This window comes from Centruroides vittatus, unplaced genomic scaffold, assembly GCF_030686945.1.
Source record: "Centruroides vittatus isolate TY-2023 unplaced genomic scaffold, ASM3068694v2 contig_392, whole genome shotgun sequence".
Taxonomy (NCBI): Eukaryota; Metazoa; Arthropoda; class Arachnida; order Scorpiones; family Buthidae; genus Centruroides; species Centruroides vittatus.
Genome location: NW_027122208.1, coordinates 894565 through 920655, shown reverse-complemented (window position 1 = coordinate 920655; position 26091 = coordinate 894565). Strand labels below are relative to the sequence as shown.

Here is a 26091-nt window from a genome sequence, read left to right as displayed (position 1 = left end):
ATAGAATTTTATTGGATCATATTTTTATAATGAAATTCTTTAGAATTTAATAAAGTAGATGATGATTTATTAGGAAAATTTTCAGTAGAATTTTTATGAAAATTGAAACCTTACTTAAATTTTAATAGTTATATAACAATAGATTATGTAAAGTGAATTATTATTTCTATTACTCCATTGTTATTGAGTTACAATGATGACTTTTTTAAATATAACTTTTTAGATTGATATTTCTATATTACGTATCAAAAAATATTTTCTGCTTTGTAAGAAATGTTTTGTTTCATTTATACTGTGTTACTGAAATTTAATGCATATCCCAGTCGTATAAGTTATGACAAGAAATGATCATATAAACAATTTAATTTATTAATTTCTTCAATATTTGTATATAAATTATATAGCTTTTTAAAAAATTTAAAACACATTGATGGCTAGACAGCCAAGCAATGTGTTTTATGCAGATTTTATTTGAAAATATACTTAACACATCTATCACTCTATTATTAATGTCCTAACTTGAGAAGAAAATATTAACAGTTGCAAATATCAAAAGTAAATCTATTACAACACAGCTTTTTATTATTATAACTCTATTTTTTGCCCTTAACTTTTAAATTAGAGTTTTCGGGAAAACCAAAGGTTAATGTTTTAAATGCTGCCGTACCACCAGCCCAAATATATTGTTTAAAACCGTTTTGTTTACGTAAAAACAAATACGTTAAACGGCTTCTTAGTTATAATAGAAATACGCCCGTGGAAAACGTTTTCGAACTTTTATACTATTTTTATGAATTGGTAAAATAAATTTCTTAATTTGAATGCTTAATTCATATTTTAGAAGAATTTACCAAGTTTCAAATAAATGATTATTACTATTATTAACGTTTTCGGGGTCCTTGGTGTGTATACAGGGCCGGATTATCGAATAGGCAAAGTAGGCAAATGTCTAGGGCCCGTAATTCGGAGGGGCCCGGCTTCAGTGCAGAAGATTTCTGTTTCAAAACGAGTTAAAAATTATGTAAGAAATTCGATAGGACAGAAAAGGCTGTATTTAACAATTCCTACTAACAAGGGGAGGGCACGACCTGGGAAATTCACTTTGGGATGAGACTTGGTATATAGGTAGTACTCCTTTGGGATGTTCAATCCTCAAAACAAGAAAGCGCAATGGCCAGCCAATTTTAAGAAAAAGGCCTTTAAAAATTTGAGCTCAGCTTATGTACAGTACTACTAAGTTTCGCTAGGTTAGTAGCTGCCGAGCAGCTCAGTCGACATCGTTCTCGGCTACCGCCAAGTCATTCAGGGTTCAAATCTCTGTCTCGATTAGTACTGTATTTTTTTTTTCTTTCTAAACATTTTTTAAAATAAGTATTTTGAATATATATAAATATTAAAATTTTATTATAATAAATAATTCCATTTAAAAAATGTTTAACACATATTACGTGTCATTTTAATTATAATAATACAAAATAATTAATAAGTATATTAATAATCATCATCATCAACTGTTGGTAAACATAGTATCTTCATTCACAGACATTTTACTGTAAAATATTGAAACTATTTGTATTATGGTGTGATATATTACGGAACACTATGATCTCTTCGAAATCCAAAAGTAAACTGACACTCCAAATATCAGGTTAGTCCATAAGTCCATGCGCATTTTTATGACCTCGAGAAAAATCTTGTTTTGCTGTTGAAAATGTCAGTCTAATGTGATACTTTTCACACTGAAGTGTTAAATTGGATCTCATATATATAATACTGTTGGAATTAGAAACATTCTAGTTGTTTATTTTTGTTAAAATGGAAGTAAAGAATGAATATAAAAGACATGTTTTATACTTTTTATTTTTAAGTGGTGAGAATTAATAAGAGTAGTAACCTTTGAAAAATTTGATACAATAGAATAATAAATGAAAACTATTGTTTCATAACTAATTATTTATAACTATTTTTATTAATTATTTTGTATTATTATAATTAAAATGACACGTAATATGTGTTAAACATTTTTTTAAATGAAATTATTTATTATAATAAAATTTTAATATTTATATATATTCAAAATACTTATTTTAAAATATGTTTAGAAAGAAAAAAAAAATACTAATCGAGACAGAGATTTGAACCCTGAATGACTTGGCGGTAGCTAAGAACGATGTCAACCGAGCTGCTCAGAAGCTGCCGACCTAGCGAAACTTATTAGTACATAAGCTGAGCTCGAATTTTTAAAGGCCTTTTTCTTAAAATTGGCTGGCCATTGCGCTTTCTTGTTTTGAGGATTGAGCATCCCAAAGGAGTACTACCTATATACCAAGTCTCATCCCAAAGTGAATTTCCCAGGTCGTGCCCTCCCCTTGTAAGCTCCGCTCGACTAGCCGTTGCCTAAAAAAAAGGTCAACGGTCACCCGTGCGTCAGAAGTAATGTACTGTACGCCACGAGATCTTTTCTAAATCTAAACTTATACGTCGCGACATCGCATATTCGGTATAGCGTTCGAGTTGCTCGAGTGCGAAGATATTACAATTCGATAGTGTTTTATAAAAGAGTTAAAAAGGGTGACACTACGGTGTGACTCGGGGTGACACCACGATATCCGCACCGGGTGTCACCCACGCTAGCTACGCTAACGTCACATTATATAAGATTTGTTTAGAAGCAACTTATTTAAATGGGGCCCCGATTTAAATTTTGTCTAAGGCCCGCTAGAGGCTTAATCCGGCGCTGTGTGTATATGACGAACATTCGCAGATATTCATTTTGTCTTTATACAAGGAAATTTAAAAAATAAAAATAAGGGTTAATGTCCAAAATTTAAGTTTTTAATTCTAAAATTAGAATATTCAGATAATTTTAAAACCGAGTAATTACCATTTGATTTATAGACAATTTAATTGTGCAAAATTGTTTCTTTTAACAAAACAAGGTATAGGAGAGAGCATTTGCTGGTAATTTCTAGTTTCCATCAAAATTTTATTTATGCATTTTGATTATTTTGTCAATATTTGGATGTTTACTCACTTAAAAAAGCATATATGTAAGTTTATAATAGCGTAATGTTATAAGATGATTCATACCTGTTAATGTTATCTATTCAATCGCATAAATAAATTTCTAATACAGAATTAACATAAGAAATAAATTGATATTTAAAATTCTCAATCTTTTTTAAAAAGTTTTTATTTAGAATGATTTATTTTTAAATATAAATTTCACATTTTCATTACTTTTATGCACTAATGAATAATTTGATAATTACAGCCAAACAACAATTCAGTTAATCATATTTAATAACAGATTAACAAAGAGATAATTATAACTAAATAATTGCCAAAATTTTCTCGTTATTAATATTTTCTGCTTAATTTAAATATTAGTGTATTTTAATCTTCAAATATTCTTATTTACTGTTTTCTGCACACAACACATTCTCTAATCTAATTAATTGAATTTTATATTACAAATTTTTCCTAAATCAAATGATATTATCCTTCTATTATCACTTTTTGGACTGCAGTTTGAAAAAATCGTAGACCTATAAATTTCCGTTGTGGTCCGTCCGTTCCTCCGTCTTTCTTTAATCTCGAGAACGGAGTTAGATAGACGAAATCCGAGACGGGATACGGAAACCGTAGGGGCGGGAGGGTCCGATTAACTATATACGAACTTCCGATGCAAACCGGAAGTCACGTTATTTCAATTCAAAAATTACCCCTAAAGAGTCCGATAGACGATCGGCACGATTCTATCGTAAAGGAGAAGTACGACGTATAGGGGCAATGCGTTACGGTACTAATTCGAAGCGGAGAGCATATATTTTAAATTAAATAAATTAAAAATATGATTAGAAATTGCAGCCCGGCATTGCGGTGTTGTCAAAATAAATATTTTTTATTTTTGAAAAACGTAACGTAAAAAAATGTTACTTTGTTTTTCAAAATATTCTCGAGAAAACTAAAGCTTTATGATAAAACGTTTCAAATAGTCCAACATTCATTTTCTCGCCAATTATTTATTGTAAAATGACATTTTTATTTACACTACCTTTTCTTATAAACTCATTATTTTATAATTTAAATACAGTACGAGATTTCCGGTACTATCCTTTATTTCTAATGGTATTAGTTTCGTTTGTTTAGAAACTATTAAAAATTGCTTTTTCCCCTTTGTGTTTAATAGTTTTTGCAGAAGTTGTTGAAATTCTAATTGGGATTTTTCTCGGGATGAATCGTAAATATTGGTAAACACTTTGGATTATGCATTCTAATCATGAATTACTCTTACTTCGTAAGTTAGTGATGCAATTGTTTTAATTATCATTTCATCAGTTATCCTTAAGTACACTTTTCTGTCACGACAGAATTCTTTTGTATTATTTCACTATCTGTTTTCGTTCATATTCCATTTTGAGTTCGATTCTGAGAAAATGTCTTTTCCTGTTTATGGAAACTAGGCGATATATCGGTTTCCTCGATTTTTAAGGCGACGTCGATTAGCAGAAAATGCTTACATCGTGTAGTGTCATCCGTAGTCTTTTTATTAGAAGCAGGAAAATGATTGTTTGGTTTTTTTAGCAGCGCAATCGGATATATTTTTTTATATTTTACATATTAAAGATTGACTTTCACTCGCTATTTATTAAAAAGAAAATAGCATTCGGCCCGATATCTTAGTTACAGAATTCTAATAACTTTTCTAGTTTGAACTTAAATTGATTCTTTTATTAATAATGCGTAATTTTTTAAAGTAATGCATATATGTATAATATGTATATTTACATTCTCTATAATATCTCATTTTCTTCGTTTGGGGCGCTCGCTATATGCGGCGTATGCGGGTTAAGTTGTCGGGATTATTTTGTGTATATTGCTATATGCGTTTCTGGAAACGGGAGGGGACGTCGATAAATGGTCGTGCCCCGGGCGCCAGTTACGTTCGCTACGCCACCGCCTATGCATCGACTTTACGCGACACTTTACATAATGCGATTTAGGAAAAAAGTTTGTTTTTTAGCTTAGAGCCCGAACGGGTTAACATTTTGATAGGGTTTCGTTTAAAATTTCAGAACTCCCACGTGAGTCACAGCATTTCTTTAGTTGATTTAATAAAGCCTTTTCTAACTCGAATACCGACGAAGTAATTATTTTTAATCGTCGATATCGGGCCGTAACACTATTACGGCCACCCTCGTACGTACGTTATACAGCCAAAACTGGATTATCCGAGCTGGGACTGAAGGTCTTTGGAATAAACGAAATTTCGGATAATCCAGAAACTCGTTTGTTTTGTGTTTTAGGTACATCGTCGAGCACCGTGAAATTAAAGTTTCGCGAAAAAATAAGGATTGCGAGGAAAACCGAGGCAGGTCGGAAAAGTACGTGGTTTGGATGTTTTTATCGAATAATCGTTAATGTTAGCGTGTTAAATGTCGTGTCGTCGGATGTGGCAATTAGTTGAACGTCATTATTTATGTATTTTCAGAATGCCATTTGTTTCGATTTCCCCGAACCTAGGGTATGTTGAAACTGAGCGCGAGGTAAAGTGGCTAGACATCCCGGGTCAACCGGGACAATCCCAGTTTTTGACTGTCCGGGCTTGAAAAAATGTTCCAGATTATCCCTTTTTTTTATTTATAAGTAAATAGTTCGTATTAAAAAATTAAAAATATTTAATTTAAAAAAATTGCTTCGAAGAATTCTTTTTAAACATTTACTATATATAAGAATATTCCATCCTAGTAAATTACCACAATGTTACTTATGTAGAGATGCGGCTAAGCGTAGCGCCGTTACCTAAATCATACCCTAAAGCCTAAACGCTAACTGCCCCGATTTCGGATCAATAAGGTTATTACTGTAGATTGGTTTGTCTAGAATTAGGTCTTATTACACTTTTGACACGTTTTCGTATATCGTACTGTGAAAATTAATGTGTAATAAATATAATGCTATAAAATTATTTTCGTAATATAAGTAAAATTGTATACCGCAAACTCGCCAAAATTTTTAAAAAATACTTTTTTATTAATTTTTTTACCTTCGCGCAGTTATATTAAATTAAAATTTGCTTTTAAAGTATTTTTTGGTATTAAATTTTCATTCAAAAAAGAACACTGCGAGATTGTATTGCCAAAAAGAAAATCTCTCGCAATATTAGTCGTCGATATAGACCAGGGGTGGGCGAGCGAGAGTTCGGTGGGAGCCGAAATGTTGGTTTTGCAAAATGCACGGGAGCCGCAGTTCTGTACTGTCGTGGCGGGTAGTATGGTAAGGCGCGCGATTTTATTATATAATATAAATATAATATAAAACAAATATCGAATTTTTTAATAAACATATTTTCACAAAATTATAAAAATAATAATAAAAAACAGAAATTAACGCTTTCGGCAAGAGCCGCGTGTAACTCAAAAAGAGCCGCATTTGCCCATGCCTGGTATAGACAATAACATTATTAAGCAACGAATTCATTCTTCTTCTTCTCCGTGTGAAACCGTACTACGGTTTCGTATGGAGAAATGAAATAATTCAAATAACTTCACACCTTATATTTCCTACCTTCAATTTTTAAAGCATCCCGGGTTGGAGTTCAGAAAATCTGGTCACTTTAGCATGGGATAAATTGGAACTGGTTTCAATTTTGAATTGGAATTGGAAATTCTGGTTAATGTCAACCACAATAATAAATACAAGTACATATCATAGAGACATTATTCTTAAGTTGAAAATAATTAATTCCATCCCGAATAATATAATTTAGCTGCGCAATGGACACGAATACCGGGAGATATTTTAAAGTAGTTTTGCGCAGAGTCATCCGAGTTACAATGATGGCGTACGTAGAATGGATCACTATCCGCGCATCTTTTATCCGATCATCTTTGCACCGTGTGCGCCGCGAAGAATATTTATGACGATGGATCTGTATCGCGTACTTTTGCGCGTCGTAAGCCAGCCGCCCGACATCGTCAGATGCCAGGCCGAAGTAAAAGCTGCCACCTTCCTCGATATAGCAATATCGCTTTCTTGGAAATTGGTAAAGATCTTCCTTAGTGCATCGGTTGCAATAAGCTATATGTATCTTCACGAAAACGGCCAAGACGGTCGTAGATGCTGTTTTTACACTTGTAAGAAGAGAAAACTGCACGTCGTGTACGCATATATACATATATACACAACGTGTTATATAACAGGAAATTATTAAATTTTCCTTTATTTAATAAGATTCGATTTCATCGTCAGTGATTATTAAAATATAAGCTCGCAATTTTTTAATATTCGAATAATAATAAGACGTTTTAAATAAAAAAATCTAAATTTATAAAATTTATTACGAATTGTATTTTGAAATATTTAATGGCGAAAATATACAGATTCGTCACTTAGAATTTAAAAGAACAGATCTGTTTCCGATGGCGAGCGTACTTTTATTTCACAATCATTAGACGTTTTGAAAGAATTTTTTAACACGAATCCGATAAAAATAATCTTTAACGGTAGGCCCAGTAAATATCTTTTACTACGAAAATGTATTTTAAATCGTGCCGCCAACACTTTCACGCGGCAGATTACGTAAGATAAATCGATTCCACCGATGCTAATATAATTGCGTCGGGTACGAGTCCGAAGCGGTAACACCGACCGGAGAGATTGATATTTATTGTCCGTAGTCAGAGTTCGAACGCATCGTTATATTCGTCGATGGAATGTCCTTCGAGCGGCGAATAATTAATTCAAATCCAAACGAACGGCCGGATTTTTATCGGGCTATAAAGGTAAATAATTAGTAAGCAATTTGGCAGAGGCGGGCCACTATTTCTCGTTAAATACAATAGTTATAAATAAATTAATTAATAAATTTCGGAATATTCTGGAAGAATTAATAACGAAATTATCATCTGACGATTCGATTACGCGAACCCTAAACATCCCAGAAAATGAGGTTATTAAAACATAAAATGTATTTTTTTCGTAAACATTGGATATATTCGCATCTTTTTTACGATATTTTTGATTTCCAGTGAAAAAATGTTTTTTTTTAATGGTGATTAGTCCAATATCAAAGCAGTTTTAATTCTTGGTCGACTAACGAAGAATTCTTTCCACTAACAAATCGGTCGAGTCGAGTACGCCGTCTGATTAGCCACGGAAGAATCTTTAACGAGGGAATTTCGGAATTATTAAGAATATTAAAATATTGGGTTGGTAAAAGACGTTTTAGTCGATATCTTTTACGTTAGTTCTTACGCAATGTCGCTTCCGACCCGGAGGAACCGGGTTCTACTCCGATCCGGTTGGCGAATAGTCCGGATCGAGAAGTAATTTTCACTTTTATCGTCTACGCCCGTTATAAACGGGACCGAAGCCGGTCAAATAAGCCGCGGTTTAACTACTCGCTTCGATAAATAACAACGAAATTAGCATTAACTTTCCGAAGAATGCGTTCGAAACAAAGTTTTCCTTAGAACCGTCCTTAAAAGAAGGAAATTGCCGCGACTCGAGTGAGAAATTTCATTTTAATTCGTCCGGTAAACGAGGAAAGGAATTACGAGCGAAACCGCGGCCGTCTAAAGGATACTCGGTGTCTTCCTTTCGGCACTTTTTTCTATTTATTAATCACTCGAAAAGTATTGTAGAATAGCGCGATAATTTCTTAATTAATACAGTCCATTTTATATACTGTATTAAAATACATATTTGCCGTAGACGAGACGTTTCCGAGTTTTAAATTTTCTCTCGTCTCCCTACGTCTCGCTGGAGGAAATCGAAGACTTAAAAGCCTGGCCGAGTTCGCTAACGAAGAAACTGCTTTTTAAAGTTAGGAACGTCGCTCCGGGAGGGAAATTTACCTTTGCCGGAATGGACAGGACGACCCGCCGAAAATTCTACGCGTAAACTGAGCGGACGAAAATCGCGTAGACAAACAGACGCGCAAAAAAAATGATGCTACTCGAATAAAGTAGATTAATTAAAACACCGCGCTAGCTCTTTTATAAATGGTCGAGTTATTTGAATTTATGTACGATTATTAAACTTTATATTCGCTTTATGTTTATAGAGTATAAATTATATTCTAAGCAAATTATTGCTCGTCGATACGCGGGTGTTAAATTTTTTAGAATAATTACATTAGAATTCCTGGCAGTATAAGTAATAATTTCCTTTCTTAATTCGTAGATTTGTTTATATACGTAATTCGCGGAATTACGGTCACCCGAAAAAATTTTAATTACTAACAATTTAAATGCGCTTCGCATCCAGCGACTAATTCGGTTTTATTCTGCAGGAAATAGATCTACATTCTTTATTTTAATAAATCAAAAGTCGCTTTCGTATTCGTTAGCGTATATTTATGTAAATTTATTCCGCCAATTTTTAAAATTTTTAATAGCAATTTCAATTATAAAGTCGCGATATATTTATTCGAGAAATTACCAAAACCGTCAACTTAAGAGTTTTATCGTTTATTAACTGAAATATATATAATAGAATGGTATTTTTAAGTACAGAGTGTAAAAGTAAAAGGAATCGACAGTTTATATTTTGAAATTTGTATTTATTGATTATTTAAAACGATCAAAAAAAAAAAAAAAAAAAAACGTATGTATCGAGGTTAATAGCGGGCGTTTCATTTTCTTCTTTCCTTCGACCCCAGTCCGGTCCTGGCTCGGTAATAATTGCTTTAAAATCGTGGCTTTTTCTAAGTCGCGTTATCCGGTATTTTGTTTTAAAAATGACGACGAAATACTAGAAGTGAATGTCGGTACTAAACACGAAAACATCGCTCGTCACCTGACTATTAATAGAACTGCAAAAATGATCGGATTTCTTAGTCTCGTGACGTGGTCGGTCTCGATTACTCGGCATTTCTTTCTCGTCACGCTCGCTTTCCGAATATTTACAAGATATTTGACGAATTTGCTTCCGGTTTTTGCCGGCTAAACCACTTTTTCTAACCAATTTTTGATAGTTTCGTAGTATTTGGACATCCAAACGACGTTGGCTTCGGCCGTTTCTAACGATTGTTTAAACGCGCGATTCGCAGTTCCCAGATTGCCTTTGTGGACGTTATAGAAACTTTTAAGCTAAAAACGAAAATAGAGTAGAATAAATCTGTACCAATTCTTCTTCCCGGGATTAAAAAATACTAAAATTTCAAATTTACCGACCTGATCGAGTCCGAATTGCGTATTTAACGACGACGTGATGGCGATTACTAGGTTTCTGAAGGCGAAAAACGACTTGCCGTAACTACAAAATGATATCGAATGTGAGAAAAAAAGGTTTTAAAATCGTCTTTGAAAATAAAAGTGTAACGTTACATCTCGAACACTTTGTTCCATTTGTCTCTGAAGTAGTTAAATGCGATGTCGCGACCGTACTCGTTATTAGCTACCGCTCTGAAGGCGTAACTTCCGTCTTGTTTTCTGATGCCGGATTTTGCGTCCAGAGACCAGTCCAGATACCTGCGTAATAAAAATAAAAACCGCTATCGATTTTTGCAGGCGTTAATAGTGCGACGATAGCCGGCATTTAATTATACCTGGATAACAACCACGGTGTCCTGCTGCAGGCCAGAGCTTTCATTATTTTATCCTTTTCCGACGCTATTTTGGCCTTTTTGTATTGTTGCCATCCGAATTCCCATTCTTCTTCTTCCCCGTTTTTAATAGCCGTGCAGTAGACGATACTGCGGAAATTCGGCGGTATGCTGAAACGAGGAAAAGAAATATTTAGCTATACTTTAAATAAAAACACCGGGAATATTACGTGTGTCGAATATTTACACGTCCGTGTTGTTCGGGTCGTTTTGCCACATTTTATATCTTTTCTTGGCTTCTTCCACGCAATGGGGATGGTTGTACTTACACATCCAAGCGATGACGTTTATTCTTAAATATCTAGTAGATGGATAAAAATTATCGATAAACCGACCACTTTATCCGCGGCCGGGCCACGACTCGGGCCATTCTCTCTACTTAACTGTTTTAATACGGATTCGTTGTTTACATCTTCCTCCCATCCCAGTAAATCGTATACCGGTTCCAGTTGTCTTTTGATGTATTTCTGAAAGAGGACGGGGTCAGACGGCTTTACACTACGAACAACGCCAGAAAATAAACCTTACCTTCCATTTTCCTAACGTGGCGGTACGGCTCAGCATCGTATCTAAATAACTAAAGGCGCTAAGGGCCGCCTCCCAAGGAACGTATTCTCGTTCGTTAGATAAGTATAGCGTGGTATTTAGAGCCAAACCGTAATCCAGGATACCGGCTCTAAATGCAAAATAGTTTCGTCGTATTAATTTATTGTTTAAATTTTAATAACAGATGGCGCCACTCGAGTTTTTTAGTTTTAAGGCGCGGTCTTTACGTATACCATAAATAATTGTTTAGTAATAGTTACTCGGGCTAAAAATAAGAAAAGAAAAGCGTATACGTACTTCGCGAGATCGAGGGCATCGTCCAAAATCTGCGCTCTGTTTATGACGTGTATTACCTGTAAATTAAAAATTCTATTAAAGTTTAAAAGACAACTTTCTCTCTCGTCTCGGCGTCGAATGTTCGGCTTACAGAATGGTCGTTCCGTAATTGGTCGATTAACAATTTCCAATTGCGTAGGTCATAGTTGGCGCGATAGTAACCCACTTGTTGAATATTTAATATGACCCAATGTTGGTCGGACGGTAAGTTACTAATACTCCCTGCAAAAAAATCGAATAAAATAGAAATTGTATTCGAAACGATCGTATATTTTGTTATCCGTATTCGTTTAAAAATTAAAATTATTTTACGCGTTTTTACACGCAATCAATATATAATTTGTGTTTAAAACTTATCGAATAGAAGTAAAATTTCCAATTATTGGTTCCCAGATAGTTAGTGGACCATTTAGCTTTTAATTTTCCTTCTCTTTTTGTATATTTAAAAAAAAAAAAAAAAAAACAAATCGGGACAAAAACTGAAAATGAATAATAATGTACTGTACTATTAAACAATTAGTCACCGACGTCTCGTAGTGACACATAAGTGAACAAAAATGGTAACCGGCGTTCGGTAAATCGGGTATTTCTCGATTACCCGTAATCGTATTTTAAATAAAATAGAAAGTTTCAATTTTACGTCGATATAAACGATAATTAGCCTATAACATTATTCGTTCGAACGACACGAAACGGCGGAATAACGCCAACAATAGTTTTTACTACGTAAGGTAATTTTATAAGATTTGTTATATTTATTCGTTTCTTTTATACTCTAAAGAAAAAAGTACATTAATATCAAAATATATTTAAATATATAAATTCAAAATTAATAAAAATGTTTATTTTATAATTTGTTTGTACACCACTTGGAAATTTAAATTCTTCCGCGGTGCCGATAACAACGCATTACGCGGCACTATTAACTCTTATCGGCAACCGTAACTTTTCCACGAATTAGTTATTATTTTTTACGAAAATAAACAATTAAGTGTACCGACCGTTATTCTTGCGCAACCATAATTTAGTTTCCGTGCTCCAATCGGGATCGCTTCCTTCCGTATAAGTCACCGGAATCTCCCAAAAATATCTGGAAAATATCGAGAGCGAGTGAATGCTTCGTCCTACGCGTTTTATCGGTACAATACGACTCGTGATTTCGTTAACGCCTACACACCGGCTACGAGCTACGTACACAGACGAAGCTCGTCGCCGACGATAAGTAAGGCGGGAAACATCGGCGATTAAATAAACATTTATTTGCGAGTCTAACATTTCTCTTAATAACTTTATTAAGGAGCGCGGACGGGTGGCTCGGCAACGACGAAATTGGCCGTTTCTTCTCATTCGCCCGGCTAATCTTATTTAAACGTACAGTTTCGTCGTTTACGCATTTAAAATTTTTTAAATTCTTATCCCTTCCGATATTTTTATTAATAAAAACGCCGAGGTTTTTAAAAATAAAACGCTCTTTCGGGTTAAGTTTAATAGTATAGTAAAACCGCGTTTTGAATTTTAAAGGAACTTTTATAATCGAAGTAAGAAACGGCCGCGGCGGTAAGGATAATCGATGGTGGCTAACGTCGAGAGTCGTCGAGTCGAGAAGAAGAAAGAAACGCGTGATTAATTACCTTTCCGCAGAGTCGGTGGCATTCAGCAAGAACCTGGTTTGAGTGACGGTAGCCGCAGCCGCATCGTAGTCGCGGGTCAAAGTTACTACGGGATAACCGGTCTGTAACGTCCACGAGTCCATGACAGACTTGACGTCGACTCTCTCTTCTTTCGGGACGTTCTGAGCCTATCGATCGTCACACGAAATTAAAAAGAAGTTACTTTTACCCCGACCAAGTCGACGCGAACCTACTCACATCCGTTAGAAACTTCCATAGATCGTCTTGAACGGCGTTGTCGTAAGATTTATTGCGCAGATAATTCTGTGGAAATATCTTTTAGAAAACACGAAAAATTTCGCCGGATAAATACGCTTTCGTCTTAAGATTTTACCGTTAGTCCTCTTCTGAAGGCGTCGTCCCCTAGAAAGTAATTCATCATCCTGATAATACTCGCTCCCTACGTAAATATATAAATGAAATGAAGAAACGGAAAAACTCTCGGTCGATATTTGACCAAAACCAATTACCTTTCCGTACGAGATGCTATCGAAAATTTCGTTGATTTCGTCGGGATTGTTAACGGGAACGGATATCGGGTGGGAAGTTTTCAACGAATCTAATTCGAACACCTCTTGGAGGTCGTCCACCACGAATTGCTGATTCTGAAAAGATGGACGCAAACTCGAATTTATAATCGACCGGTTCGGTCTGTACGCCCGTTCGAAGTTTTGTAAAATCGGCGGAAAGAATCTTACCATTTCCCAATCGGGATGACACTTTTGAACGCCGAGAATTTCCACGTAACTGGCAAATCCTTCGTTCAGCCAAAGATCGTCCCACCATTTCGGCGTGACCAAATTACCGAACCACTATAAAGAAAAGGGAAACGTCCGCTTTTAAAATATTAAACCGAATAATTACGCCTAGGCGGTATCACCCTACCTGATGAGCTAATTCGTGCGAGATGACCGAAGCTACCCTCTGCTTATTTCCGGCCGAAGATATTTTTGGATCGTAAAGCAAAGCGGTTTCTCTAAAGGTGACGAGTCCCCAGTTTTCCATAGCGCCGGCATTGAAATCCGGTATGGAAATCATGTCTGCGAAAAATTTTCGAATAAGTGCATTTATAAAGTCGATCCGACGGGAAAATCGAAAGAAAAATATATAGGATACCCATTTTCGGAAGCGGGTAGGAGATGTTAAAAAATTCCTCGAAATATTTTATTATCACGGATCCAGTTTTCAGAGCGTATTCGGCGGTTTTTATAGCTTCTTCTCTCGTCCAGACTTTCATCTACGGAAAGGAACCGTTATAACTTTGGCCTATTACTAACCGAAGATAGACGACGACCGTTCACTTACGTTGGAAGAAGCGACGCTTTTATAGTCGCACACGACGAAGGCCAACAAGTACGTCGACATGGGTACCGTTCTTCGGAACGTAACGGCTTCCCAACCGTCGTCTCTAAAACGGGGATAAACGTAAGTCCGACAATAGACAGAAATTTCGATTAGTCGACTTGAGTTTTCTTTTATTACTTTCTCTTCCTTCTCCGACGCGAGAAATACGTCGTTAGTAAGAATTCCCGCGTAATATAAGGTGTTAAAATTAGTCGAGGAAATTCGACTTTATTTAACGGCCGGTAAATTTAAAAACGAATTAAATGGCCAATCTTTTCCGGTCTTTCGGGAGACGGCGGCCGTTAAAAATAAAGTTATTTAAAAATTTATAAAAACGTAAAAGAGATTATTCTAAAGCCATTTATTATTTTATAACTTCTTGTTTATGTATCCGTTCGTTCTAATTTACTTACGGCCCGTACAGAAGCGAGTTATTCCACTTTCGTCGCGGTAATTACCGGTAAATCGATCATTTCCTCCTTCCGTTCGGGCACGCGTAAGTGTTCGAAAAGTAACCGGCGCAAACTCTGCCGTAGCGGATAAAATAGAACCTTTCGAATCGATTTACGTACCTAGTTTCTTTTTTACTTTCGGGCATATTCGATAGGGCCGTCATATTTTGTGGCTTGACCAAAGTCACGTCGAAAGTGGCTTTCATGGCGGGTTCGTCGAAACAAGGAAAGGCTCTTCTGGCATCCGTGGGCTGGAATTGAGTGGTGGCCAGCCATCTGAACGGGTAGAAACCAAAAATTATTACCGGAAATTGGAGAATTTTAGTTCGGAAGCCGTTTATCTTATTAACTCGAGTTTGGCTACGAAGGAAACGTTCGGTAACTGTCGATTAACATTCGCTCCCGCCGAGACGGATAAAAACGAGTCTTTTATTACCGGAGTTCAAATTTTATTTCCTCGTCGTTCGTTTCTACCACTACATTTATTTATAATAAGGTTCTCGATTTTTTAAAAATAAAATCTGTCTTACTCCGTCGGGATCGTACGATATTAATGCACCGGCGGCTCTCTATTCGTAGCTTTCCGGCGCTTATTCCGAGTTAGATTTACATTTAAATACGGATTGGCAAACATTGAAAACGAGTCCTACATTATTTTAATTAAATAAAATTCTAATTTTTCTGTTTGAAAATGGTTTTCTACAAACATTCATAAACGCCCGACCGAGTTTTTACGTTTGACTTTTACTTTCCGCGGATGAAATTTCCTCGCGAGTTATTTAAATTCTAATGTAATGCGCCGAAGGCGAGAACTCGACGTCTCCGAAAAGTCGAATCTACCGGAACCGTTTCGTAGCCGGCGGCGCTTTACACAAACCTCGCGACCGTCACAAAAATAGACTTTTTTATTATTTCTCCTACGCGAAACGCGGAGGAACGCCGACGATAATTTATTCTTTATCGATCTTTCGGACGATTCGAATACGGCTAATATTTTCGTTTAGCCAATTATTTATGAATAATTTACCGAGATGGCGTCGATCTCGCCACTTCGAACGGTTTATCTTTTCGCTTATTACTCGGATTACCCGAATTTTACCCGTTGTACCGTACTTTGTACGTTACTCGCAGCCTACGACTCATATTCGTCGCAGTACCGCGTACGGTAACTTATTCTTTCTCTTTCCGGACTCGTTTTTAATAAATACTTCTATTTTCGTCGGCAGAATGTTAATAAAAATATATTAAAATTTCGTCCGGAAACATCATTTATATACGTATATAAATTTATTTATTATATACGAGATTAAAACGATACGTAACGTTATCGCCCGAATTTCGGCAAAATAAAACCCTAACGAGCGAAAATAAAGTTTCTTCGTCCCGTTTAGTCACCGGCGCGCCGTCTTTGCGGCTAAGCGAACGATCCGCCGCACCGCGGACGACGTCCTCGTCGGTGCCGAGTATAACGAACGAGTCGACTCCTCCGAGATGCTAGCCTACGCGCGTAACGTATTCTGTACGAGAAAACTCATTTTTCCAATGTTTCCTTAGTCGTTCTAACTCGGTGCCGATCGAAATTACCAAACAAATATTCCCATACGATATTAAAGACTTTTATAAATAAATACGAAACGGTGGGAGTTCTATACAAATGCAAATCGGGTAATCGATGTTTCGGCAAATTTAATATATCCGGATAGCATTCCGGATATCCGTGATTAAACCGCTAGGTAATTTAACCAAAGGAATACCGAAATTTTTAATATAGGAACGACTTAAAATGTAGAAAATCTAAGGCCGATCTATACCTTCGCGCTAAGTTACGCGCCCTGTTAATTGTAAACGGCAAAGCCGACTGGTATAATTTCCACGTACGAAATAGCCTAGTGTTTATTTGTACTTTCGAGGACAGTAAAGTTAAAGGTTAAAACCTACAGTAAAAAAAAAAAAAATAAATAAATAAATAATAAGAACGAACGAGAGCTAAACGGAAACTAAGATTATCGAGTTACGGAAGTCGGGTTGGATAAATCGGCGTCGTCTTTTCGAACGAGAACAAAATATCTTCGGTCGGATTAAATGCCGTAGGGAAAGAGGGAAAAAAGTTAGAGGGAAAATTTTAAGAGTCACTCCGTTTTATATTTAGCGACGGCTAATTAACTAATATAGGCCTATTACTATTTTTTCGGTTTTTTTTAAAGTCATTAATACGAACCGTTTCCGGTTCTGTTCAATTTCAATATATTTTTATCGCGTTGCGTTCGAAATTGCGTTTGTTTCCTTCGCCCGACGAGTCGGCTAGACGCGTCCTTTGTTCCCGTCATTATCGGGCGAACGGCACCGGCCGCGTAAACCGGTGTCGTTTAATACTTCGATATCGATACTTTACCCCGGTAACCGGCGCCGAGTCCGTCGGTAGTCTAGTACAAACAACTTTCGACTTTCTTTTTATTTAAATCGTTTCTAAACGAAATACTGCCGGAAATAAACTCTGGCCGGAAAGGGACGATCCGTTAGAAAATCAAATATTGTACCACGTGACACGCGATAGTAACGGTTTATCTTCCGAAGGGAAATTGTCGGAGAGAAACGCGGCGAAAAGACGCGGAGTTATCGAGTCGAAACGCGATTTACGCGTAACCCGATAAAACCCGGTATCCGTCGATAGAATTTCGGATAAGGAAGCGCGCGATCGAATACGCTCTCTCGTACTCTTTAACGTGGCCGGGAATTTTCCACGATAAACGTCTAACGTAGTTTCTTACGACTGTAAAATAGATTTCGTGTTACGGTTTCCTCGCGGCCAAACAAATTTATACGGTCCCGTCCAGTTTTTCGCATTTTCGTCCGTTACTTTTCTTTAAAACGCGCGGAATTAAACGTCCCGGCGGATACTACTCGTCGTCTCTTACGTATAATTAAAGTGGCGGTCTAGTAGACGCGTTTAAAGTATACGACCGCGCACCGACAATAAAAGCTATTAATAACTGCAATAATTCCCGCGGCAGAAATTAATCCTCGTTATCTTCGAAATTAAAAAGTCTATCCGGTTAAGTTTTCTTTTTTTTTTTTTCGTGCGGTCGGAATGCCTCGTTAACGTCGTTCGTTTAATTAAGTTTATAGCGCTAATTCGGCACCCGCCGCGCTAAATTTTACCCCGAAAGTGCGAGAACGATTTAAACCCGGCTCTTTTCGAAATCGTCATTAGCATTTAACCGGGGCGCCCCGGTCAAACCGCGACCTTATTTCGTATTATAACGCCGAGTCGAATTTAACGTAAATTTTTCGGACGTCCGTAAGAGGCGTAACTTTTAAAATTTATCTAACGCCTGGTATTACCGACGACTACGAATTATTCTATTTTGGAAACTACCGGGAGTTACCGTGGCGAATTCCCACTTATTCCGGAATAGATACATTTATTCTCTTATAGATTATTCGTTATTTGTCGCGTGACTAGGCACTATTTATCGTCGATTTTTATTTTATTCGTACGATAAATGCCGAGCAACGAGATCCGAATATAGATAAAATCCGAGCGCGATTCATACAGATTTCCTATTCGGCGATTCGATTACTTTTAACGCCGGAATCTTCGCGCCCTTACTCTGGCGCTATTATCTTAGATAGTTTGTACTTATATTTCGCTAAGCTAATACAATTTACACCGTCCAATTTTAAATTTTCCGTATTAAACTATCTTCTTCGTTTAATATCGCCGTTCCGTCGGGTTAATCGACGAATTTTTATAGCGCTTTAAAGTATTTAGTGTCTATTTAGTATATAAGCTTTAAAGTGGTCTAGAATTTGAGAGTTTTGACTTTTTTTCTAATCTCGCGCGCCGCGACCGTTCGAATTGCCCGATTAAGCCACCGACGTAATTTCGAGTTTAAGATATTTAATAGTTTCCGTCGTTACGATTACGTAACTTAAATACGTTAATAGTTTTAATATTCGAAAGCGCGTAATAATCGTAAATTCGAACGGGAAAGTTTTACTAGCGATATTTTAAAAGCCGCGGTATCGAATATTACGGCTTTTAAAACGACGTTAAAGCCGTAATAAATACCGGGCGCGTATTAAATTTTTAATTACTCGATTCCGAGAAATATAATTAAATTGAATTTTGTACGCGCGTAAGAAATGATCTTTAAATCGTCGGATAATTCGGCCGACGAAACGAAAAATTTATTTTAGAACGGAAGAAAGAATGAAACGCGGGAGATTATTACTTTCCGGTATTTAATAAATTCCCCTTACGGATAATTTTATAAAACGCGAATAAACTAATCCGCTATCGGCTTACCGATTTTACGATTCGAGACGGAGCGGAAGATATTTTTTTTCTATTCGTTCGACCTCGTCGGATAATTGGCGGGCCGCGTCTAGTAAATAAGTCGGGACGCGACCGATCTAGAAACGTTTCGGCCGACGCCACCGCGGTCGCGTTCTCCGAGCGCCGCGCGTCCCGAAAACCTTAGGCCGATGCGGGGAACTTAAATATTTCCTCTTTAAAAACGTCGTTCCCTTAACGTTTTCGGCCCGCATTTTCTATAAAATAAAAACGATTAACGGTAATTGCGGCCCTAACCGTCTTCGTCCAGCAGCTTTTAAGCCGTTCCGGGACGTAAAAGTATTTATCGTCCGCTTTCGTCGCGCCGTCATTTATTACGGGTTTTTATAGTTAAATAATTTTCTCGTCGGGTTTTTTTTCTTCCGCGCGAAACGAGTTATTAGTGGAAGGAAACGTAAGCCGGCCAAGGGGGCGAGTTTTTCGACGTCGTATTCGGTTTCCAAATTATTTCGACCGGGATCGTACGGTACCTACTTCTTCGGGGACCGACCGGCGTCTCCGCGCGCCGGTTTATAACGGGTGTACGATATAGTCGACGGCGGCGGAGAGCGATACGTTTCCCGCCGGTGGCGTTAAAAGAGAGAAAATAAAATCGTGCGGGAATTGTAAATTACGGTTTCGTCCGCCGGCGAAATTTATTATAGGCTAGAGCAAAGCGGAGGATAACGCGTCGGATAAACGAACGTTAGCGGCGTACGATTAGAAACGGAACTAACGTAACTTTTAAGAAGTTTTACGGCTTTCTTCCTCTTTGTTAATGCCGGAAGAAAACGGATTTACCGCGCGCTAATTATCTCGTCCATATCTTTCTACCGAATTATCTAATTATTAGTTACTCTTTCGGTATAACTTTTGATAAACTCCCGCATCGATTCCTTTCCGGTTACCGGACGTTTCGTCGGCTTAGAAAAGGCGATAAAATGCCGAGAATCGGAGAAAAATCTTTAATAACGTTAGCGAAAAGGCATTTTTGATTAGTATTAATTTCCAGATTGGGATTTTTTTTTAAATTTCCTTTCGAAACAAATTAACGAGGGAATTCGCCGGTAATAAGTCTCCGAAGCCTCTCTTTGCCGATATAAAACGGGCCTATTAATTATTCTCTACGCGTTTTAATCCGTTTTCGAGTAATTAAGCGCGGAAACGGCCGGTCCGGGGCGAATCCGTCGTTTCGGAAAAAACTTATTAATTTTAACCGCGAAAAAAGAGTCTCGGCCGACGAATCGGCGCGAGTAACGACGTTTACGCTTTATTATTACGCATTTCTTATATTGTATTTATCGACTAATACGGTGATGCGAATTTTGCGAGTAGATCCCGGTCGGCCAATCGGACGGTTCGGGAAATAGAGACGTTCTTTTAAAAGCTTAAAAAAGAATTCTTCGTAATTACGCAAACGCGCGTCGTCCGCGGAATTTCTTTCGACTCGAATTACGATTTATTCGTATTTTATACGACGATCGAACGGCGTAACGGGAAAAATTTCTAGCGCCGGCGTTCTATCGATTGCCTTCGATCTCGGTGCGGCAAAAATTGCGCGATAATATCCGGTGTAAAATTTTTCCCTTTATTCGTTCGGTTCCGGTTTTTACCTTCCCCCGGCCGGCTTTTTTAAATCTCGTGTAATCTCCGTTAAACTACTCCGTCTAGTAAATTTTTTCCGTATTAACTACTTTTGCCGCTGTAAACTTTTCCCATTTATATATAAAATACTATTTTAAGTTTTCGGTACGTACGGAATCCGGTTTAGACTTTCCTTTCGCTATCGTCGCCGTCCGACGTCTGCCGCGCAGATCGGACGTACGTTTCCACGCCGGTTATCGACCGGACGTAAAATATTACGTTCGTACGCCGTCTAAAAACATAAATAATTTAATAAAACTCGTTATTTTCGTTTAATATTAAAAAAATAGAAATAGAGTGTAAATATCGGCAACCGTAGGCCTCGAATAATTACGGTTTAAAGACCGCCATCGACCGTATTAGACGAAAGAATTTTACCTAGGTAAACGATATAATTTATTACCTACGCGTTACCTTTGTCCCGTAATTAAGAAAACGAGGATAAAGATTAACTCTTTACCTCTCTTATCGGCAAATACCCCCGATACTAAACCGGTTGGAATTTTTGTTAACCTTTTCGATCGTAAGAAATTAGTAAAAACCGATAAATTCCGAATTTTTTCTATTTAATTTAATGCCGGAAACGTAAAAAAATCGATCGGCGGTCGGGACGAATTAACTTCTCGTCACTCGGCGGTGGCCGACACTCGAAAGAGATTGCGCGGTCCGCGTATTTGCCTTGGTCATGACTCTCTTTTTGTGCCGGGCGGAAGAAATTCGATACTTTTTAAACAAAGGCCGGTTAAATTGCCGTTTAAAACTAGAAAATGCGGTTCAAAGTCGCGCTATCGGATTTTCGTTAAAGCCAATACGGTATACTCGAATAACGTTACGACCGGGCCGATGCGTTGGCGTGGAGCGACGGCGCGTACGAAATCGCCATTATTTTCGGTTTTACGCGAAAATTTTTTCTCTATTCGACGAATTGATAATTTATAATCTAACTTTTAATTAAAATATAATTTACGAGTACGTACATTTTTACAATAATCGAGACAGTATAGATCTTATAACGGTCGGACGCTTAGCGGTACCGTTAAAATAATTTGTTTATAAATTTCGTCTTTAATCGAGATTAATAATTATTAAGTATTCTAATATTTTCTTAACGTACGAATAAATTTAAAAATTCGATGTATACGCACGCGCACCTACGCAAAAACAACTTTGGTACGGTTAGGAAGCCATTTAAATGCGTATAAATAACGAATAATGTTTTTAAAAAGTAAGTATCGAATATAAATCGATGCCGGCTTCTTCTTACGTAACTAACATTTAGAACAGGAAACGTAAGACTTTTTTTATCGATACGAAAAAATGCTAAAGTCCGTCGGTTGCCCGGCTTTTTTAATACTAAGCCACGAATGGCGGCCTTTAGAGAACGGAGGACGCTAATAGGAACAGATATTCTTTAAAATATATTAATTAATTAAAATATTTTTCTCCGCGTTCGAACCGTAAAGAGCGGACGAAAGCGGACGGGTTTTGAGGGAAAAAATCGGGCTAAGAAAGCGCGTAATTTAATTTAATATCGTCATTAAAACACCGCGGCAACCAGGCCGAGCCTCGTCGGCCTGGCAGGAAATTACTTTTTGTTACGAAACTTCGTTTATTTTCCCTGACACTGCATTTAAGTTCGCCTTACTCCATTGTATTCGTCGTTTTATGCGCGTCGTCATCCCGACGTTTCTTCCCGACGCCGAATTAACGCGTAAACCGGACGTATCGCGAATATAACGCGGCCGTTCCTTTTAAATGCATTTTAAATCGAAATATTCGCGCGTATTTCCCAACCACCGATCCGCGACCTCGTTATAAACGAACAATCGAGATAACGACACACTCGGCCCTATTTTAACTTACGCGGTCGACGTCTCGATTTTACATTAGGAAACGATCGAATATATTTTCTATTGTTCTTCTCTCCTACATATTTGCCCGTAATTTTAAACGTTAATCGACTTATCGCTCGGACGAATACCGCGCGGATAACATTCCTAACGACGGAAGCGACCGGATTACGCCACACCCGCGAAATGCTTAAACGAAACATTGTCTAGAAAACCCGACAGCGACTACGCGATCCTACAAACTGCGCTTCCGACACGTTCTATCTTTATAGGCGAAATCGGGCAGACGTGTCGCGCTCCGTCACTTTTAATTGACTAATAAGAATTTCGGTTACCCGTTCCGACCACCGAGGAAAACTTTAATTAATACTTATGTAAACGACAGAGATGGTGCTACCGATAGTTCGTTACGGCATATTTCTTTTCTCTAAATAAAAAATAGGCTAAGATTGCCACTCCGAGTGAAAGATATAAAAGTAGTTCACCTCATTTTACTGGAAAATGCGGGCCCCGTAACTAGCTGGTGGTGTTTTATTTATTAGTTTGTTAAAAATCTTACTTAAATATTTTCGTCCGGCGCATTAGATATTCCGTCGACGGTGTTTTTGATATTTTACGCGCGAATTTACCGAGTGAAAATGCTCTACGGTATTGTTATTTTTACCGGTGCCGCGGCCTATTTTCGCGCCGTTTACGGGTGGAAAAGTCGATAGTTTTAACCGTATTGGTAGAATGCCGGATTCGATTTATCGCAGATTTCGTTTTCTCGATTTTTGTTTCGCAATCTTCGTTTATATAATCGACGTAGCGTAATATCGTGCGATATAAAATGTGTTGTAAGTACGATTAATGTCGTTTCCAGAACTGGATTTGTAGGCAGAAAATAGTTTCTGCGCGTAAATTATTTAGCGTAAAACCGATTTAACTTAGTTAATGCGGGAGGAAAGGGTGAAAAAATTATATAGGTAGATTATGTATAGAATCGTCGTTTGGCTCGATCGTTAAAGTCGCGCGGTGTATCGAAACGAGAGACGTTAGTTAACGGTCGGCTTCGAAATCGGGTTACGTCGGCAAATTTTAAGTTTATTCTAGTTAATCCGCATTCCTCGACACGCTTTTCTCGGTTAATTTACGAGTCGATGACGCTTCGACGAACGAGGTTAGAACGTAACTTTTTAGCCGGGCGGTTAGCGCGCATCCGCATCCGGAGAAAGATTTCGTTAAAACACGAAAATCGAGTGGGACTACCGTCTACGAACAATTCCGCCAACGGCACACGATTGCCCGTCAAGGTCGCGGTAAACCAGTTTGCGCGTAGTTTCCGCGTTATTCCCGGTCTCGTCGTTAGTTTCCGACGATAGAAATTTAAATAGAAACGCCCATAACGGATATTTAAAATTCGGAATCGATTACCTTTTCTCTCCGGTGGAAGTTTCGTAGGAACTTCTGTAAAATCCGGCCAGTTGATCGTTTAGATTTCCGCGGAACTGCATGGAAATCGTGTACTTTTTGCCACTTTTCAACGGCCCGTCTAATTTAATTATAAAAAACTGCCTTTTCTCGTCCCTGTCGAAATTTGCGATACCCGGCAAATGGCTTTCGCCTTCCAGTTTAACGGTGTCGCGGCGTATCTCGATGTCGTTGACGTGCAGAGTCACGTTGTCGGTGTCTTCCAAACATTTAATATTTATAGAAACCCTTCCGTCGAAAGTAAAGTTGGGAGGAAATACGTAAGGTTTCAGTTCGACCGCGTAGTGCTCCGGCACGACGCTACGAGGAAGCGTAACGTACAAGGAAGACGCATTATTAAGTTTCTCCGCCGTAGGATCTTCCGGTCCGTCGACGTAAGTCAAATCCCGGGGAGATTCTTCGGAACAGGGACCCAAATATCCGACCAGAAGTCCGACGGCCACGGCCACGCATACGGCTAACAAGGCTAACAATCCGATCACCCATCGTTCTATAAAACAACCTTTCCTCCGCTTAAAGCTCAGCCCCTTCGACGTACCTCTTTCGTTGTCCATGTCGAGTCTCTCTCTGCTGGACATGCGGCTCATTTTATAGCTGTCGTTTGTACGGAACGGTACGCGCCCCTACGTTTAGTCTGTTCTACGGATCGATGCGAGCTTTGTAAAACAAGTGCGACGTGACGTAATACCTGTAGAACTGGTTATTTCGCCTCACGTGACCGTCGATTTCTTTTATAAAAACATTTATTTTCTCGGATAATCGTCGGCCGCCGGTACGCTCCCGACGGTCGAACCGCCTAAAATTAGTGTCGGTTCGTCGACGTCTGCCGATTAAACGGACAACGCGACCGTCGAAAGCCAAAGTTCTCCGTTCTAAGAAATAATCTAAAGGCGGAAGGCGATTATACGCTACCCGCCCGAGACCTATAATCGCTCGTATATATTTATATTATTAAGAGGATTAAGGTAAACCTTATCGTCGCGTAGAAGGATTTTACGTTTAATTCTGCGCGGTTATAAAACTTTCCACATTAGCGTATTAATCGTTTAAAATTGCATTTAATATACGGCGGCGGACATTTAATGGCGATTTTAAGTAGCGGAAATATTCTGTTTATTTTTCTATTTAGTTTTTATTTTAAACGTAACCGTAAAAATATTATCTCGGCCGGAAATAGCCTATAAATATTCGAATTACACGGCTTTTAAGTTCAAAAAAATACATTTCGACGATAAAAGGAATCGGGGGTTTGGAGGAAACGCGTTTAAAATTGCAGACGCCTAAGAACAAAGGAATTGCGTTTGGCCCGTGTATTTTTATTACCGCCGATGCGAAATTATATTTTAAAAAATTCTTAAGCAATTTTCTGGCCTCGGGAGAAGAAGGAGGTCGAGATTTTTCTCAACATCTCGATTTATAGGAAATCAAAACCCGAATCGATGATTCGCTTCGCTCCGTTATAAAATATTTTCTCTGCCAAAATTATAGTAAATATTTCTTATTTTTACGAGGTAAACTCGCCTGGAATAATAATACTCGAACTGTTCGATAGATATTTTGTAAATTCGTAGTTTTTGACGAGAATTTAATATCCGGCTGATAAAATTATTAACGCTTTTTAAACGGGTCGAAACGTTACGCGTAGCATTTGTATTCGAACTTGGTTTTGTATTCGTGCGATAAATCCCGACCAGCAATTTATCTTAATAACATTCATTAAAGAAATAAACGATTAACTGTTTTTTTACCCGTACTTACTTTAATTACGGCTTCTCGTAGGAATGCGTACTGTATTTTAAACGGGTGCTTATTGTAATTTTTTTAAGTTAAA

General features: G+C 37.6%; 3 protein-coding genes across 3 annotated transcripts in view; 1 reads left to right on the top strand and 2 right to left on the bottom strand.

The window, feature by feature from the left end:
- The window catches only part of Swt1 (Swt1 RNA endoribonuclease), a 275536-nt gene that overhangs the window by 49991 nt on the left and 199454 nt on the right, over positions 1–26091 (bottom strand). The window lies entirely within an intron of this gene.
- The window catches only part of LOC136975991 (alpha-aspartyl dipeptidase), a 170361-nt gene that overhangs the window by 35903 nt on the left and 108367 nt on the right, over positions 1–26091 (top strand). The window lies entirely within an intron of this gene.
- Positions 9461–24945, bottom strand: LOC136975969 (aminopeptidase N-like). The gene is made up of 20 exons (XM_067271158.1): positions 24204–24945; positions 15081–15236; positions 14470–14572; positions 14281–14401; positions 14050–14204; positions 13863–13976; positions 13635–13769; positions 13499–13564; positions 13363–13428; positions 13126–13292; positions 12496–12584; positions 11586–11716; positions 11456–11511; positions 11141–11288; positions 10997–11079; positions 10800–10913; positions 10556–10723; positions 10335–10478; positions 10182–10263; positions 9461–10097 (listed from the first exon to the last, which is right to left on the bottom strand). Exons 1-20 carry the CDS (start codon positions 24845–24847, stop codon positions 9951–9953), a joined length of 2889 nt encoding a protein of 962 aa, XP_067127259.1. The 5' UTR covers positions 24848–24945; the 3' UTR covers positions 9461–9950.